The following is a 13,558-nucleotide window of genomic DNA, read 5'->3' as shown; positions in this document are numbered from 1 at the left end:
TGGCAGAGAGAGAACGTGAAGCCAGAGCCTTTCTTTCCTCCTAACCATTTCACCAGAAACTAACATCACCATCTTAAAGCTCTGACTTTCATGGTACCTGAGTGACTGGAGGATGGCGTTCATGAAACAGGTGTTTCCCAGATTCCGGAGGCCTGTGGCACAGATGGCAGCAGTGCTTCCCTGCAAAATGGGACAAGAAAAGGCCATCAGTAATTCCAAGAGAAGGCTATTTCAGACATCAAAGTAAAGGCCTGGATGTGAAACCCTGGCATCAAGCCAATTTGGAATTGGTACTTTTCTGTCCAATGAATATTTCAAACTCTCCTTCCACTCTCTGTATAAGTATCCAGATATTTTTAGACGCCTGTTTCTGATCCAGGGATTGTCCTACTTGGGAGTACCTCATGGAAACTTATGAGGAAAGCAGCATTAATTAAAACCATGGAGTAGGGCAGCCCTGGTGGCTCAGGGGTTTAGCGCTGCCTTCAGCCCTGGGTGTGATCCTGGCGACCCGGGATCGAGTCCCACGTCAGGCTCCCTGCATGGAGTCTGCTTCTCCCTCTGCCTGGTCTCTGCCTCTCTCTCTCTCATGAATAAATAAATAAAATTTTAAAAAATTAAAAATTAAAAAAAAACATGGAGTACACAATACGAAAACTAGGAAGATCCTTAAAAGAAATAAAAAGTTTAAGACCTCACACTTTAATAAGATTTTATTAAAACTACTACAAATTGAAAAAATATAAATATATATACCTGAAATATTTGTCCCCAAACCTTTAACTCTAAGCCATACACAAAGGATTAATACATGTATTCCTAGCAATGGGATCGCAGTCTTTAAAAACTACCCGAATTTCCCTTAAAGACCAAGGCTTAATATTCTGAATAGCTCTACAAACGCACCATGACATCTGAATATTACATGGGGGAAGCAAATCTAGCAATCCAACCCAAAGCATCTCTGCCCATAACTCAGATGGCCAGAGAGCACTTTAGCTCTTTCTTGCACAAAATCCTAATACTTTAATTAAGTGCATGTCTAAACATGACTAGCATGACAGCAGAGAGGCAGATGTGGAGGAAAATTACTGCTGTACTTAAAAATAGTGATCTTTAAATTTTATCAATTTATTAATGGCTCATACATCTGGTAACTGATGTTCAACAGAATGAGGAAGCATATTCTTTCATGGTGAAATTGTATTAATAAAGTCCTAAGAAATAAAACTTACCAAAACTTCAGACCCACAGAATTTGCACTTAGGACCTTTAACAGAAGGAAGCAAAGATCTTTGGGATCCTTAGAAACAGAGTAGTAAGATACATGAATAGACTTTAAGAAGGAACACTTACTAAGGCAGAGGATCACAGCAGTAATCCTGATGGAAGAAAAAGCACTGAGAGATGGACTCACTGGGGTATTTAGTCACATCAAGAATCATTAGTAAGTGGCAAACATTTTGTAAGATATCCCAAATCTAAGGCATATATTTATGAAAGTTTGTAAGGAGCTACATTAATGTTAGAGTTGTAATAAAATAGTGACTAGGTCTCAACCAATTCTTATTTTTATATGTATTTTAATTACTTACATTTACTTTTAATAACTTGCTGTTTAGTGATGAGTTTTCCAAGAGTTTTCTTTTCCTATGCCTGTCAGCTGTGAAAGCTGAGCTATTAAAACACAAACAGACAAAAAGACATTAACACAAACATACTAGACAGCAGGTTAAAATATAAACATGGCTGTTCTAAGCGTTTGGAGTATAAAGCCTTGCCTGACTGCTTAGGAAGGCCAGAAAGTGACCTATTAGGCCCATTATGGCCCACAAGTGTTTGAGGTAAGTGAGGAGTTCCACTTTCCCTGGCAATCCCCACTACTCCTCTAGCAAGGTGGGCTGCAGGTATCTACAACAAGGTGCTTCCCAGAAAGGCTGGCCAGGGAGATATAGTCTGTGAGACAATCCTCATCCACCCCTACTCTGTGTGCCTGATCAATTAACTGTGAAGCTTCAACAATGAGAAGACCCATTCCTCATAACAAAAGGAAAATCCTTGTTTAATATGATTACTCTGAAATTTAACATTAAGTCTCCAATGCTATGCTACTTCTTTATTAGTTTTGATAAAGAGATACTGTTTTGCTCATTTGTCATAACAGATTATGATATAATCTGAATTTCTGGAATGATAAATTACAGGCACACAGATACATATAAATTAATTAGATTCAGCTATGCTACAAAGAATAGTCTGAAAAAAATTCTAATTAGCACAGGTATTCTGAATTAAAGTTTTTCAGAATTTTTCTTAAAGAGATATTTTGCTTAAATTTTATCAGAAAATAATTCTTTCAAAGGATCACTTTAAATTTATGTATCAGGGGACCTAATCTAAAAGAAGTAAAAATTATCATTAAACAACATAGACTTCTAAGGTCTGTCAATTCTTTCCATCTTCTAAAAAGTACCAGGCTAGTCCAAAGTAAATGCATAATTATTTCATTTCCACATGAACTATAGTATCTTCAGGGCATCAGATCTAGTGACAATTACTTCAAAACTAAAAATATTCTTAGGCAACGTGCCCTCAGAACTGTATGTATATCCCTCTCGGAGTATCAGTGACTATAAGGTAAGAAGAGACCAATTTCATATATTACAGTGTCAAGTTATTTCTTCACAATTCTGTAAGTAAAAAGGTTGAATCACAAGCACTATATATATATATATATGCTACTTAGTGACAATACCAGTTAACTTCCAGTTTTCACCTATATAAATAAAGCATTTAGCTTTTTAAAATACAAATTATTAAATTTTACCCTCAGCAATTCTCAAAATGGAACAATTCATTAGATCCACACTAACATGGTAGCCACTCACTACATGTAGATATATAAACTTAAACTTAAATAAATTTAAAATTCAGTTCCTGCGTTATGCTAGTCACTTTTCAAGTACTCTGTATAAGACTAGTGGCTACCATATAGGACAGTGCAGATTATACACTTTCTTCATTTCAAAAGTTCTTTTGCACAGTGTACTTCTAGAGGATGTACAGAATGATCTAAAGTTAAATAAAACACAAATATAACCATAGTTTTAAAGCTGTAGTTTCCACTACAGACTGAAGTCCACATCTGAAGCACAGAAAACTGAACCCAAGTAATGGTTTTCAACATAGGAGAAGGACTGCAAGGTAGATTTTTCAGTGGGACCAAGCAGAAGTATAGACAAGGAACTCAGACTTTACCTGATAAAGTGGTCAATGGAAATAAAAGATCTGATAACTGCATAAATGCATGCAAGTTCTTGAATGTCCTCTTTTCCCTTTGATTTAGTTCTAATACATTTATATTTGGGATTGAGATGATAGTCTTTTCATAGAGAAAACTATTAGTGGCAGAAAAAATATTCTGGTAGCTACCCACTTCTGTGACAAAAAGTCAAATCAATTAAGATCTTCACAATGACATCACCACATGAAAGAGTGACATCACATAAATTATTGTCGGAATCTCTTGTTAATTATGAAAATTTCAAACAAAAATATTTTGGGTCTGTGTAGCTGTACCTCTGTCTCTAAACCTAGATATGGCTTCTGCTATTTTATTCAGATTACAAGACGGGAGGAAGCACTTTGAAAAAAAAAAGAGAGGAGCCAAAAGATAACAAGCCAAAAAAGTACTTTAACTCTGTGTTTTAACTAGTTTAGATTTTAAAGAAATTGATCCCGGCAGCCCCGGTGGCACAGCGGTTAGGTGCCACCTGCAGCCTGGGGTGTGATCCTGAGGACCCGGGATGGAGTCCCACATCGGGCTCTCTGCATGGAGCCTGCTTCTTCCTCTGCCTGTGTCTCTGCCTCTCTCTCTCTGTGTTTATGAATAAATAAATAAAATCAGAAAGAAGAAAGAAAGAAAGAAAGAAAGAAAGAAAGAAAGAAAGAAAGAAAGAAAGAAAGAAAGAAAAATTGATCCTTCTTCCCTTATCAGCTTTATAATCTATTTGGTCAACAAGACATGCATAAGGACTTTGGTTAACGAAAACTGTACAGTGTTTTACTCAAAGAACTTAGGCTATTTCCTCTCAATACGTGATTTAAAAATATTCTATTGCCTTTAAGTTTGCTAAGGGACTCTTCCTTTTGGTATGTTCTCACAATAGTTTTTTAACATCAACTGTCAAAATAAATTAGGTGGCACCTGACAATCAGAGGTGATTTAAATAAATTTCACTAGAGTCAGCAGGTATTCCAGGGCCATGCTTCTATGCACTGCTGCTTTAAAGCCATCACTATTTGGAGTTCTGTTTCAACTTTGGGTTCAGTGAGTTTTATCTGAATAACTCTATCTGGTTATAACAAAAAAATTCTATCCACGTAAGTACTTTAATTTCTTTATGATGACAAAGCATTTTACAACCAATTGTAATTTCAAGTGACACATACAGTCCCTAACAAAAGAGGAAAAGAAGAAACTAGGATCTTGTGCTATCCTATAGATACAAAATGGACAATATAATAAAACCTAATTTCCCTTAAAAATAATGCATTATTTTAGTGATTCTGAGAAGACTTCATGAAACATTTGACAAGGATTCTCTAGTATCAAGAAGTCTCTATAATGATTTTCTATCATTTTATGCCCTTTTCTTATACCTCCAAAATTTCCCTTGCTAATCAACTAAGTAAGCTTATAAATTGCTAGGTAGTAACAAAAAAAAGGCTCTCAGACTCTTGGCTATGATTTATGATAAATATTAAATGAAATGAATGCTAAGCTATGACCATTAACTATGGGCACAGTTTCAGATATCCAAAGTTTACTTTATTAACATTTCAATCACACTGAAAACATGACGAAGTTATGGAACTCATTAACAAAACTCCACTCAAAAATTTGCGAAGACCCCTCAACCCCATTCTATACCCTTCCTTTCCCAAGGCCTACTACTTACTTTTCCAAGTTCTGTAAGTGTTCTCTGACTTTCTGTACCAGTCCCAGCTTGGTGTCATTAACCACAAAATCATCACAGCGATAACTGCAAGAAAAATATTAATCAATGTGTGCAAAGAGCTTGAGGAAACCACAGTAATGAAATCACTAAAAGGCCTGGCTGCTGCCAAGTTGATCACATGGCTCTGCAGGCAGTTACTGTCGGTGGTTAAGTTTAAAGAGGACTTGGAATCCACAATGGAATGTTTTTTAAGAGCCTTTTTAAAAAGCCACGTAGGCAATGAACACTAGCTTCTTTTCACATTTTTACTCAAAAGCTCTTCAATTCCTCCTTCAAAAAAACAAAATAAGCTGCTACATGTGTTACATTCTTTTTAGTGCTGCACAATACAATGGAAAATAAAAAGCACCAAATCAATTTATGTAGCATTAAGCCTAAAGCTTTCAGATGATACTTCCCAGCTCAAAATAATGGGGAATTTGGGGGGAGGAGAGATTTAGCTAAGATTAGGAAAAAGGTAATTAACCTATAGGAACAGTTAAATTTAAGGAGAAAAAAAAACCTAACTAAAAATAAAACTATACATTTAGAGTAATTTAATTAGAATAAACTGGATTCAAATGGGTAAGAATAATAATCTTCATTCTGAGGTGCTAGAAAACAAAAGTATAAAACAGTGGCTACATCTTTTAGGAAACTGATAACTCTTTAAAGAAAGATACTGAAGGTGTTCTTTAAAACTGGTATTTTGTGTGCACATGCGTTTTAGCAAGTCAATAAGCAAATATAAGGACTCACACATAATAAACTTCACCTTGTACATTAGCATTCAATTTTTTCCTGGAATAAGGCCAATTTTAACAAAAACAACTTACAAGCTAGTATCAATATATTCTTCTTTGTATAAAACTACTTATTATAACTACCAAAGAATAATGACAGTAACGCTGCCATTCTGAGCAAATGAAACTTTGAATGCATAGCAATTAGTAATAATTAGGTCATCTCTAGCAGAATCCAAAAAACATTTCTTACGTATCTGAAATCAGTCTATTAAAACATGAGAATAAAATAGGGGGAAGTAATGAAAAAAGAGATTACACAGAAAAGCATGTCTCCCAAGGTCTTTTATTCACAGAAGGTAAAATTTCAAGTGAATGCTTTCGGAAACTTTAACTAAAGCAGTAATATAGATGTAATTATTTAACACCCTTCCCCCATTAACTGAGTGCCTATGCTGTTTAACAAGAGTCCCTAAGGTATTCTCCAAGTTTCCTGACATTTGCACAAATAGCAAAAGCTACCTTTTTAATGTCCTGAACTTCTTTTTTTAAGATCAAAGTACCAGCAATAGCAGAAGAATAATTATCAGTTTTATGATAAATACATAAAAAATTAAATTAGTGAAAAGGTTTAATTCCTTGCTTTTCAGTATGTTGAGAGAGTAAGGTCTATTCTGTAAATTTAGACTTAAGGCACCTGGTTCCTCCATGAAGCTTAAACATTCACTGAAGAGTAAAATTGAGCTGCTACTCTAATTCCTCAACATTTTCATCTTATGTTTACATAAATTTATGCATGTATTACAGATAAAACAATACTCAGTATTCAAAGCAAAAACAGTATTAAGTGCTAGTGTTCATCTGGGGACTGAAGTCTAAGAGCAAATTTGTTTTATCATTTATTTTTTTAAGAGCAAATTTAGATCACCTTTCAGGTATTTACAATGTGCCATAATATCTAATTGAAAAGCAAACCTCTGAACCTCCATAAGAAATCTGTCGCTTTGTTTAAACAAATTGTTTCCAATTAAATTAAGCAAATGGTTTTTTTCTTATGAAAGTAATTCTTTTTGGGGGCACCTGGGTGGCTCATTCAGTTAAATATCTGACTCTTGATCTCAGCTCAGGGTTGTAAGATCGAGCTGCTCCTCAGGCTCGGTGCTGGGTATGGAGCCTGCTTAAGATTCTTCCCCTCTTCCTTTGCCCCGCCCTCCTGCTCTCTCTAAAAAATTTTAAAAATAAATAAACTCTTTTTGGTGTGATATGGATTTAGTTAGCCTAGGATATTAAATAACATTTGTTAAAGTAGTATTTTTCTTATATTGAAAAATAGATTTATTTATGGTTTTGCTCTGTTCTCTAATCTGGCTTAACTGGATCTAGTTGCTTCATCTCCCTGAACTTACATCATTAAAATAACTAAGTTGCTGGGGGTGGCTCAGCGATTGGGCATTTACCTTTGGCTCAGGGTGTGATCCCTTTCCCTCATCGGGCTCCTCGCAGGGAGCTTCTCCCTCTGCCTGTGTCTCTGCCTCTCTCTCTGTCTCTCATGAATAAATAAATAAAATCTTAAAAGAATAATAAAAAACAAAAAAATAAGTTGCCGGGCACCTCGATTAAGGGCCTGCCTTCAGTTCAGGTCATCATCCCAGGGTCCTGAGATGGAGCCCCAATCAGGCTTCCTGCTCAGCAGGAGTCAGATTCTCCCTCTACTCCTCCCCCCTGCTTATGATCTCTCAAACAAATAAATTAATTTTTTTTAAAAAAAGGTAAGTTAGTTGTTCTAGACTAATTGGCTAATGTGCTAATGTGGCTGATTCAATTTAAGAACTGAATTTTAATTTTAAAAAAATTCTAATCGATACAAAATTTCACTTAACTAAAGCAGTAAAAAAAATACTCTTCCATTAAACGCAATTTTATGGTTTGGGCAAAACTATATTTCACTTTCATTATTACATCACCTAAGATGTACTGCAGTGCACATGATGGGTACATGTGTCATTTCTAGTATTTACATGTAAGTGTATCACCAATCTAGTTTATGTCAACAGAATGGGTTGTTATTTTTTTCTTTTTTTTAAAGATTTTATTTATTTATTCATGAGAGAGACAGAGAGAGAGGCAGAGACACAGGCAGAGGGAGAAGCAGGCTCCATGCAGGGAGCCTGACGTGGGACTCAATACAGGGTCTCCAGGATCAGGCCCTGGGCTGAAGGCGGCCCTAACCTGCTGAGCCACCCAGGTGCCCGGTTGTTATTTTTCTATGCAACAGCGTAGCACTGCAACCTGCTTATTTGAATATTTTATGCAGACAGCACAGTAATAGTGATATCTATGTAAATAGTAATTGGTAGTTAAGCTGCAATGCTTATTTTAATTATAATGCAAATTATTTTTCTAGCTTAAAAATTAAGAATGAAAAAAAAATTAACTTTCAAATGAAGGCACACTAATGAGGCATTATCAAGCAGAGAAGGTACATCACAAATTTTACACAGGATGGCAATTACAATTTGCCATGGCAGAGAAAAATGACTAAGCTGTATAACGGAAGTTTAAAAATTTTAAAGCAGACAATATTAATAGTCATTTAACTTAAATTCAATTTGCCAACATATAGTATAACACCCAGTGCTCTTCCCATCAAGTGCCCTCCTTAGTGCCCATCACCCAGTCACCCTATCCCCCCACCCTTCTCTTCTGGGATCCTTTGTTTGTTTCCCAGAGTTAGGAGTCTCTGACACAGTTTGTCTTCCTCTCTAATTTTTCCCCACTCAGTAAGAGTCATCTTCAACAAATACATATTCATTTCATAAGAAGTTGCCTCTCAACAGTCAAAAAATAAAGCAGTTTATAAAATTACAATTAAACATATAACAAAAAAAGGGGGGGGAGGCTTGGTGATTATTAAAGGATCTGAGCTTATCATTTTGGCCAACTACAAAATGGCCTGGATTCTTGCTCAAGAAAGAAAACCATTTTTAGATGAAGAGATTAAAAAATCTAATTATCATTTCAGTTACGGGAATTAGGTTTTAAAATTTGAGGAAAAGATTCAAAGGATATTTTACAAAACATGAAAGATCTTAAAATGACTCACCAAGTGAGTGTCAGTGAATAAAAGACTTTTGTAACAATATTAAAGATCAATCAATTCAACATTTGAAAAATTGCAAGTACTTTTATTTTTAGCTTTAAATGAGTTTCACAAGAGATACTGACCAATTAACATTCTGGGTATGTTTTGTCTCAAACAACTTCTAAATTTACAAAGAAATGTCTTCATCTTATCAATCTCAAGTTGTAGATACTATATTCTTTAATCTTTTACATCTGTCACTTTCAGTTAGACAGGAAAAAGTTTCACTCAAGACAGACAGTGGGCCAGCCAGGGGCGCCTGGGCGGCTCAGTGGCTGATCATCTACCTGCCTTTGGCTTCATGATGATCCCAGGATCCTGGGATAGAGTCGCACATTGGGCTCCCTCTGGGGAGTCTGCTTCTCCCTCTGCGCCTCATGAATAAATAAAATCATTTAAAAAAAATGTTAAAAAGACAATGTACCAGCTCTATGAGGTCTAAAATCTGGATTTACTAGATTTCCCTTACTAAATATTTCTTCCTATATTGTATAGTTAGTATTCATTTTCTTAACTCTAAAAGTTTAGAAATCAATTTTTTTTTTAAAAAATTGTTTGAAAAGTAACTGTTAGAAAGTAAGCTAATAATTTAATCCTGACAACTGTTTAACTTCACATTTAACTCTAGAGTCTTCTAATTGTTGCCTAGGTCTTTGCTTCCTCTTGCGTATATATCCCTCTATTGAATATTTTACTCTAAAGATATACTTAAGTTAAAAAAAAAATTGTATTTATTCCACTGTGCGATGTATATTGAAAATATCTGTGTTCTGAAATAGACTGTATCATGGATTTAATTATTAAAATTGTTCAGTATAGGGGATTCCTGGGTGGCTCAGCAGTTTAGCACCTGTCTTTGGCCCAGGGCATGATCCTGGAGACCCGGGATATCCTGGCATGAAGCCTGCTTCTCCCTCTGCCTGTGTCTCTGCCTCTCTCTGTGTGTCTTCATGAATAAATAAATAAAATCTTTTTAAAAAATAAAATAAGGGCAGCCCTGGTGGCTCTGCAGTTTAGCGCCACCTTCGGCCCAGGGCAGGATCCTGGAGACCTGAAATCTAGTCCCACTTCAGGCTCCCTGCGTGGAGTCTGCTTCTCCCTCTGCCTGTGTCTCTGCCTCTCTCTCTCTCTCTGTGTGTGTCTTTCATGAATAAATAAATAAAATATTCATAAATAAATAAATAAATAAATTTAAAATAAAATAAAACTGTTCAGTATATATGTACAAATGCTATGAATTAAATGATCTTTAACATTGTTAGAAAAGTTCTTTGCCAATGTTCACTGCTTCAGTGTGAATCATGGAAGAGTTTTATAAAGATGTATTGTACCATTAACTCTAACTTAAGATCTTTCTTTCTAAAGATTTATTTATATTTTAGAGAGAAAGTGCACACACACATGGGGGTAGGGAGAGAGGGAGAAAGAATCCTTAAGCAGACTCCCTTCTGAGCATGAAGCCTGACACAGGACTGGATCCCAGAACCCTAAAATCATGACCTAAGCCAAAATCATGAGCCAAAATCAAGAGTTGGCTGTTCAGAAAACTGAGCCACCCAGGCACACCTCTTTTTTTCTTTTGTTTTTTTTTGTTTTTTTTTGTATTGTATTTTTAAGTAATCTCTACATCCAATATGGGGCTTGAACTCACAACCCCAAGACCAAGAGTTGCACACTATGAGTCACCTGGGTGGCTCAGTTGTTTAACTGTCTGCCTTCAGCTCAGGTAAATATCCCAGGGTCCTCGAGTCCCCAGCAAGGAGCCTGCTTTCTCCCTTTCCCTCTGCCTGTCACTCCTCCTGCTTGTGCATGCTTGCTCTGTCAAATGAATAAATGAAATCTTTTAAATAAATAAAGTTACACATTCCACCAAATGAGCCAGCCAGGCACCCCTCTAATTTAAGATTTTCTTGAAATGAAAGAACACTTGCCAGTATTGAACAAATAGAAAACATCACAGTATGATTTACATTTTTCTCCTATATCACAGGGCACATGAATGAGCTGAATTTAAACATCCAAGGAGAAAAAAGGCTTGTGACCTGGCTAGACAGGTACAAGAACACGTTAAAATTTTAAATTTTTATAATACAATCAATAATGATTTTACACATTTTTCAACATGAATAAATATGCAGACAATTCTAATTATAAAAGCATTTTATAAATTGGCTACAAAATCTATGAGAAAACTTGAAGAGCATATTGTTGATATGGATACATTCAGAGTCGACTTTCAGTTTATATAGTACCTCTTTGAATTCAATATTGATAATATTGAATTATTCCAAGAGTTAGATTTATTTAGATGTAGTTTTGAAACCCATATGTTTTTGCTTCAGAGTCAAATCAGTTGTTCTAAAAGATGAGTCTGTTTTGCCAATACATATACAAACTTTTAAAATAGGATTTTTTTGTATTTCATTCATTGGAAAATACACACTGGATTTGGAAGGTTTTATGTAAAAAACACAATCTCTAATAATTTTATGTTGATTACATGTTGACATGATAATATACAACTAATTCACCTTTTTCTTTTTGCTTTTTTAATGTGACTATTAGAAAATTTTAAATTACATGTATGACGTATATTATTTGTTGGATAGTACTGTCAATCTCAAGGGTATCTAGGACATTACCTGCTCTAATATTTTATAATGCTACCCAATATCACAAAGGGGTAACAAATTTAACTTTATTGAACTATAAGAAATCAATTTTGTTTTGCCTGGGTTAATTTTCATTGGTTTAAAAACACTTTTTAGTGTTTCCACAACTGTCCTATTTCTCAAGAGCCAATTTTAGGTTCTCTTACAGTCACTAAGAAGGACACTTTTTAAAAAAATTTAAATCAATGTGCCAACATATAATATCCAGTGCTCATTATATCACGTGTCCTCCTTAATGCCCATCACCCAGTTACCCGTCCCCCCACCTACCTCCCTTTCTGCAACCCTTTGTTTCCCAGAGTCAGGAGGACTCTGGTTTGTCTTCCTCTCAAGACACTTATTTCTATGATTATAACTTACATGCTTTCTGAATTTACCACACTATGCAAGTATTATTTGATGATGATGATGATGATGATGATGATGATGATGACGTTAAAAGGAAAGCACCTACTTCTACAGGCCAAAACTTCTATGACTGCCTGGCATGTGGTAGAGATCTATAAATATGTTTCCTTCCTTTGTGTAACCAAGAGCTGCCTCACAGCAAGGGCTTCTCTACCTGCCCACAATTCCTTTTATTTCTTCTTCCTCCCTGACCAAGAGGTCAAAAGAAAATAAGTATCAAAAGTAGGATATAAATGAGAATTTAAATGTCTGGTTGCCGTAGTCTTAGCTGAGACATTGCTTTCAAAGTGGAAACTATCACACTAATACTGGTATTAAAAAATCCCCCGGGAAAAAAAAATCCCACGGTAAACAGAAGGACTTAAAGTGAACAAATTCTAAAAATCTCTCCCTGGTTTACAACTGTGTTGAAGCCAATTAGTAAAAATTATACTTACCCTCAAATACTTGAAGAAAAAAATATAGTCACTCTTTCCCTTCAAAAAGATTACTACAAAAAAGTACTTAACTTGTAGGTTGGGTTTCAAAAGCTTGTAGATTGGTGGGTCTCTGAAACTTGGAATGCATTTCTCATTTTGAAACAAATGTTATAAAATATGGTTAAATGTTATAAGGTGAAAATATACCTGGTTCCCAAAATGCAGTTGAATATTATAAAAAGTTGTATTCCTCTTTTACTTCTTTCTATACTGCTGTCACTAAGATACTATGATAAGAGGAAGCTGTTCAGAGTTCAGATAACCTGATTAATACTTCACTAGGAGAGAAGTCCAGGGTTTAGCATCTCATACACATACTACTTGATGCATCTAACAAACAAAAGTCAAGAACTACCTATATTATATGACCAATTTTTAGGCTATTAAATTTACACTTAAGGAAGTTTTTATTTAATGATTTTAGATGATTCTCCAAAGTAAAGATGACCTCTACTTCTAATAGACTACTTATCAGATAAGGAAAAGGTTCACTTTTGTATTTGGATAAAACAAACAACTGTTCAAGAAAACGTAATTTGAACATTAAAGACAAAAAAAAAAACCCACTTAGAAATCATACCACACAACATATTAGTGATGTTAGACAAAGAAACAGGATATTAAAAAAAGCAAGGTAGGAGGGAGATTGGTATTTTTCTTTACTTCTAACACCTTGAGACAAATTATGCTGTCATTTGGCCATGTGAAGATTGGTCTTAAATCCAAATTCCTTGAGCCAAAAATGATCATAATTTTAAATTACTTTAAGGCCAATAGTTAATAAAGAAATTAAGCATACAGTATGGAATTACATGCACAATGATGTTAAGAGAAAAACTGATTTTACTACCTTGCACTGAAAGAACATACCTAAAGGAGCAGATAAATTTTCATAAGAAATACAAGTTATTTATACTACTTATATAATTAGGGAGGTAAAAAAAATGGGTAAAATCACAGCTTTACTTCACATTTTGCTTACTCTAAAAAATAACAAAATTATCCAATTTCTTGATTACATTGATTCCTTATCTGCATACCTTTAAGTTCTCATTTATTTCTAATTTCTAACATCTAATCATGTCTAATCCTTTCTACCTTACTGTCTTTAATT

General features: G+C 34.9%; 1 protein-coding gene across 11 annotated transcripts in view; it reads right to left on the bottom strand.

The window, feature by feature from the left end:
* USP3 (ubiquitin specific peptidase 3) overlaps positions 1 to 13,558 on the bottom strand; it is a 110,020-nt gene that overhangs the window by 49,401 nt on the left and 47,061 nt on the right. For all 11 annotated transcript variants that reach the window (XM_026003806.2, XM_026003730.2, XM_072738758.1 and 8 more), the window contains 3 exons: positions 4,962 to 5,045; positions 1,596 to 1,677; positions 98 to 180 (listed from right to left, as the gene is read on the bottom strand). In XM_026003806.2, coding sequence (XP_025859591.2) covers positions 98 to 180; positions 1,596 to 1,677; positions 4,962 to 5,045 — 249 coding nt within the window. The remainder of the gene's footprint in view (positions 1 to 97; positions 181 to 1,595; positions 1,678 to 4,961; positions 5,046 to 13,558) is intronic.

The sequence above is a fragment of the Vulpes vulpes genome, chromosome 15 (genome assembly GCF_048418805.1).
Source record: "Vulpes vulpes isolate BD-2025 chromosome 15, VulVul3, whole genome shotgun sequence".
Taxonomy (NCBI): Eukaryota; Metazoa; Chordata; class Mammalia; order Carnivora; family Canidae; genus Vulpes; species Vulpes vulpes.
Note: the sequence above shows the minus strand (reverse complement) of the source record. Positions and strands in the feature narration are given on the sequence as shown.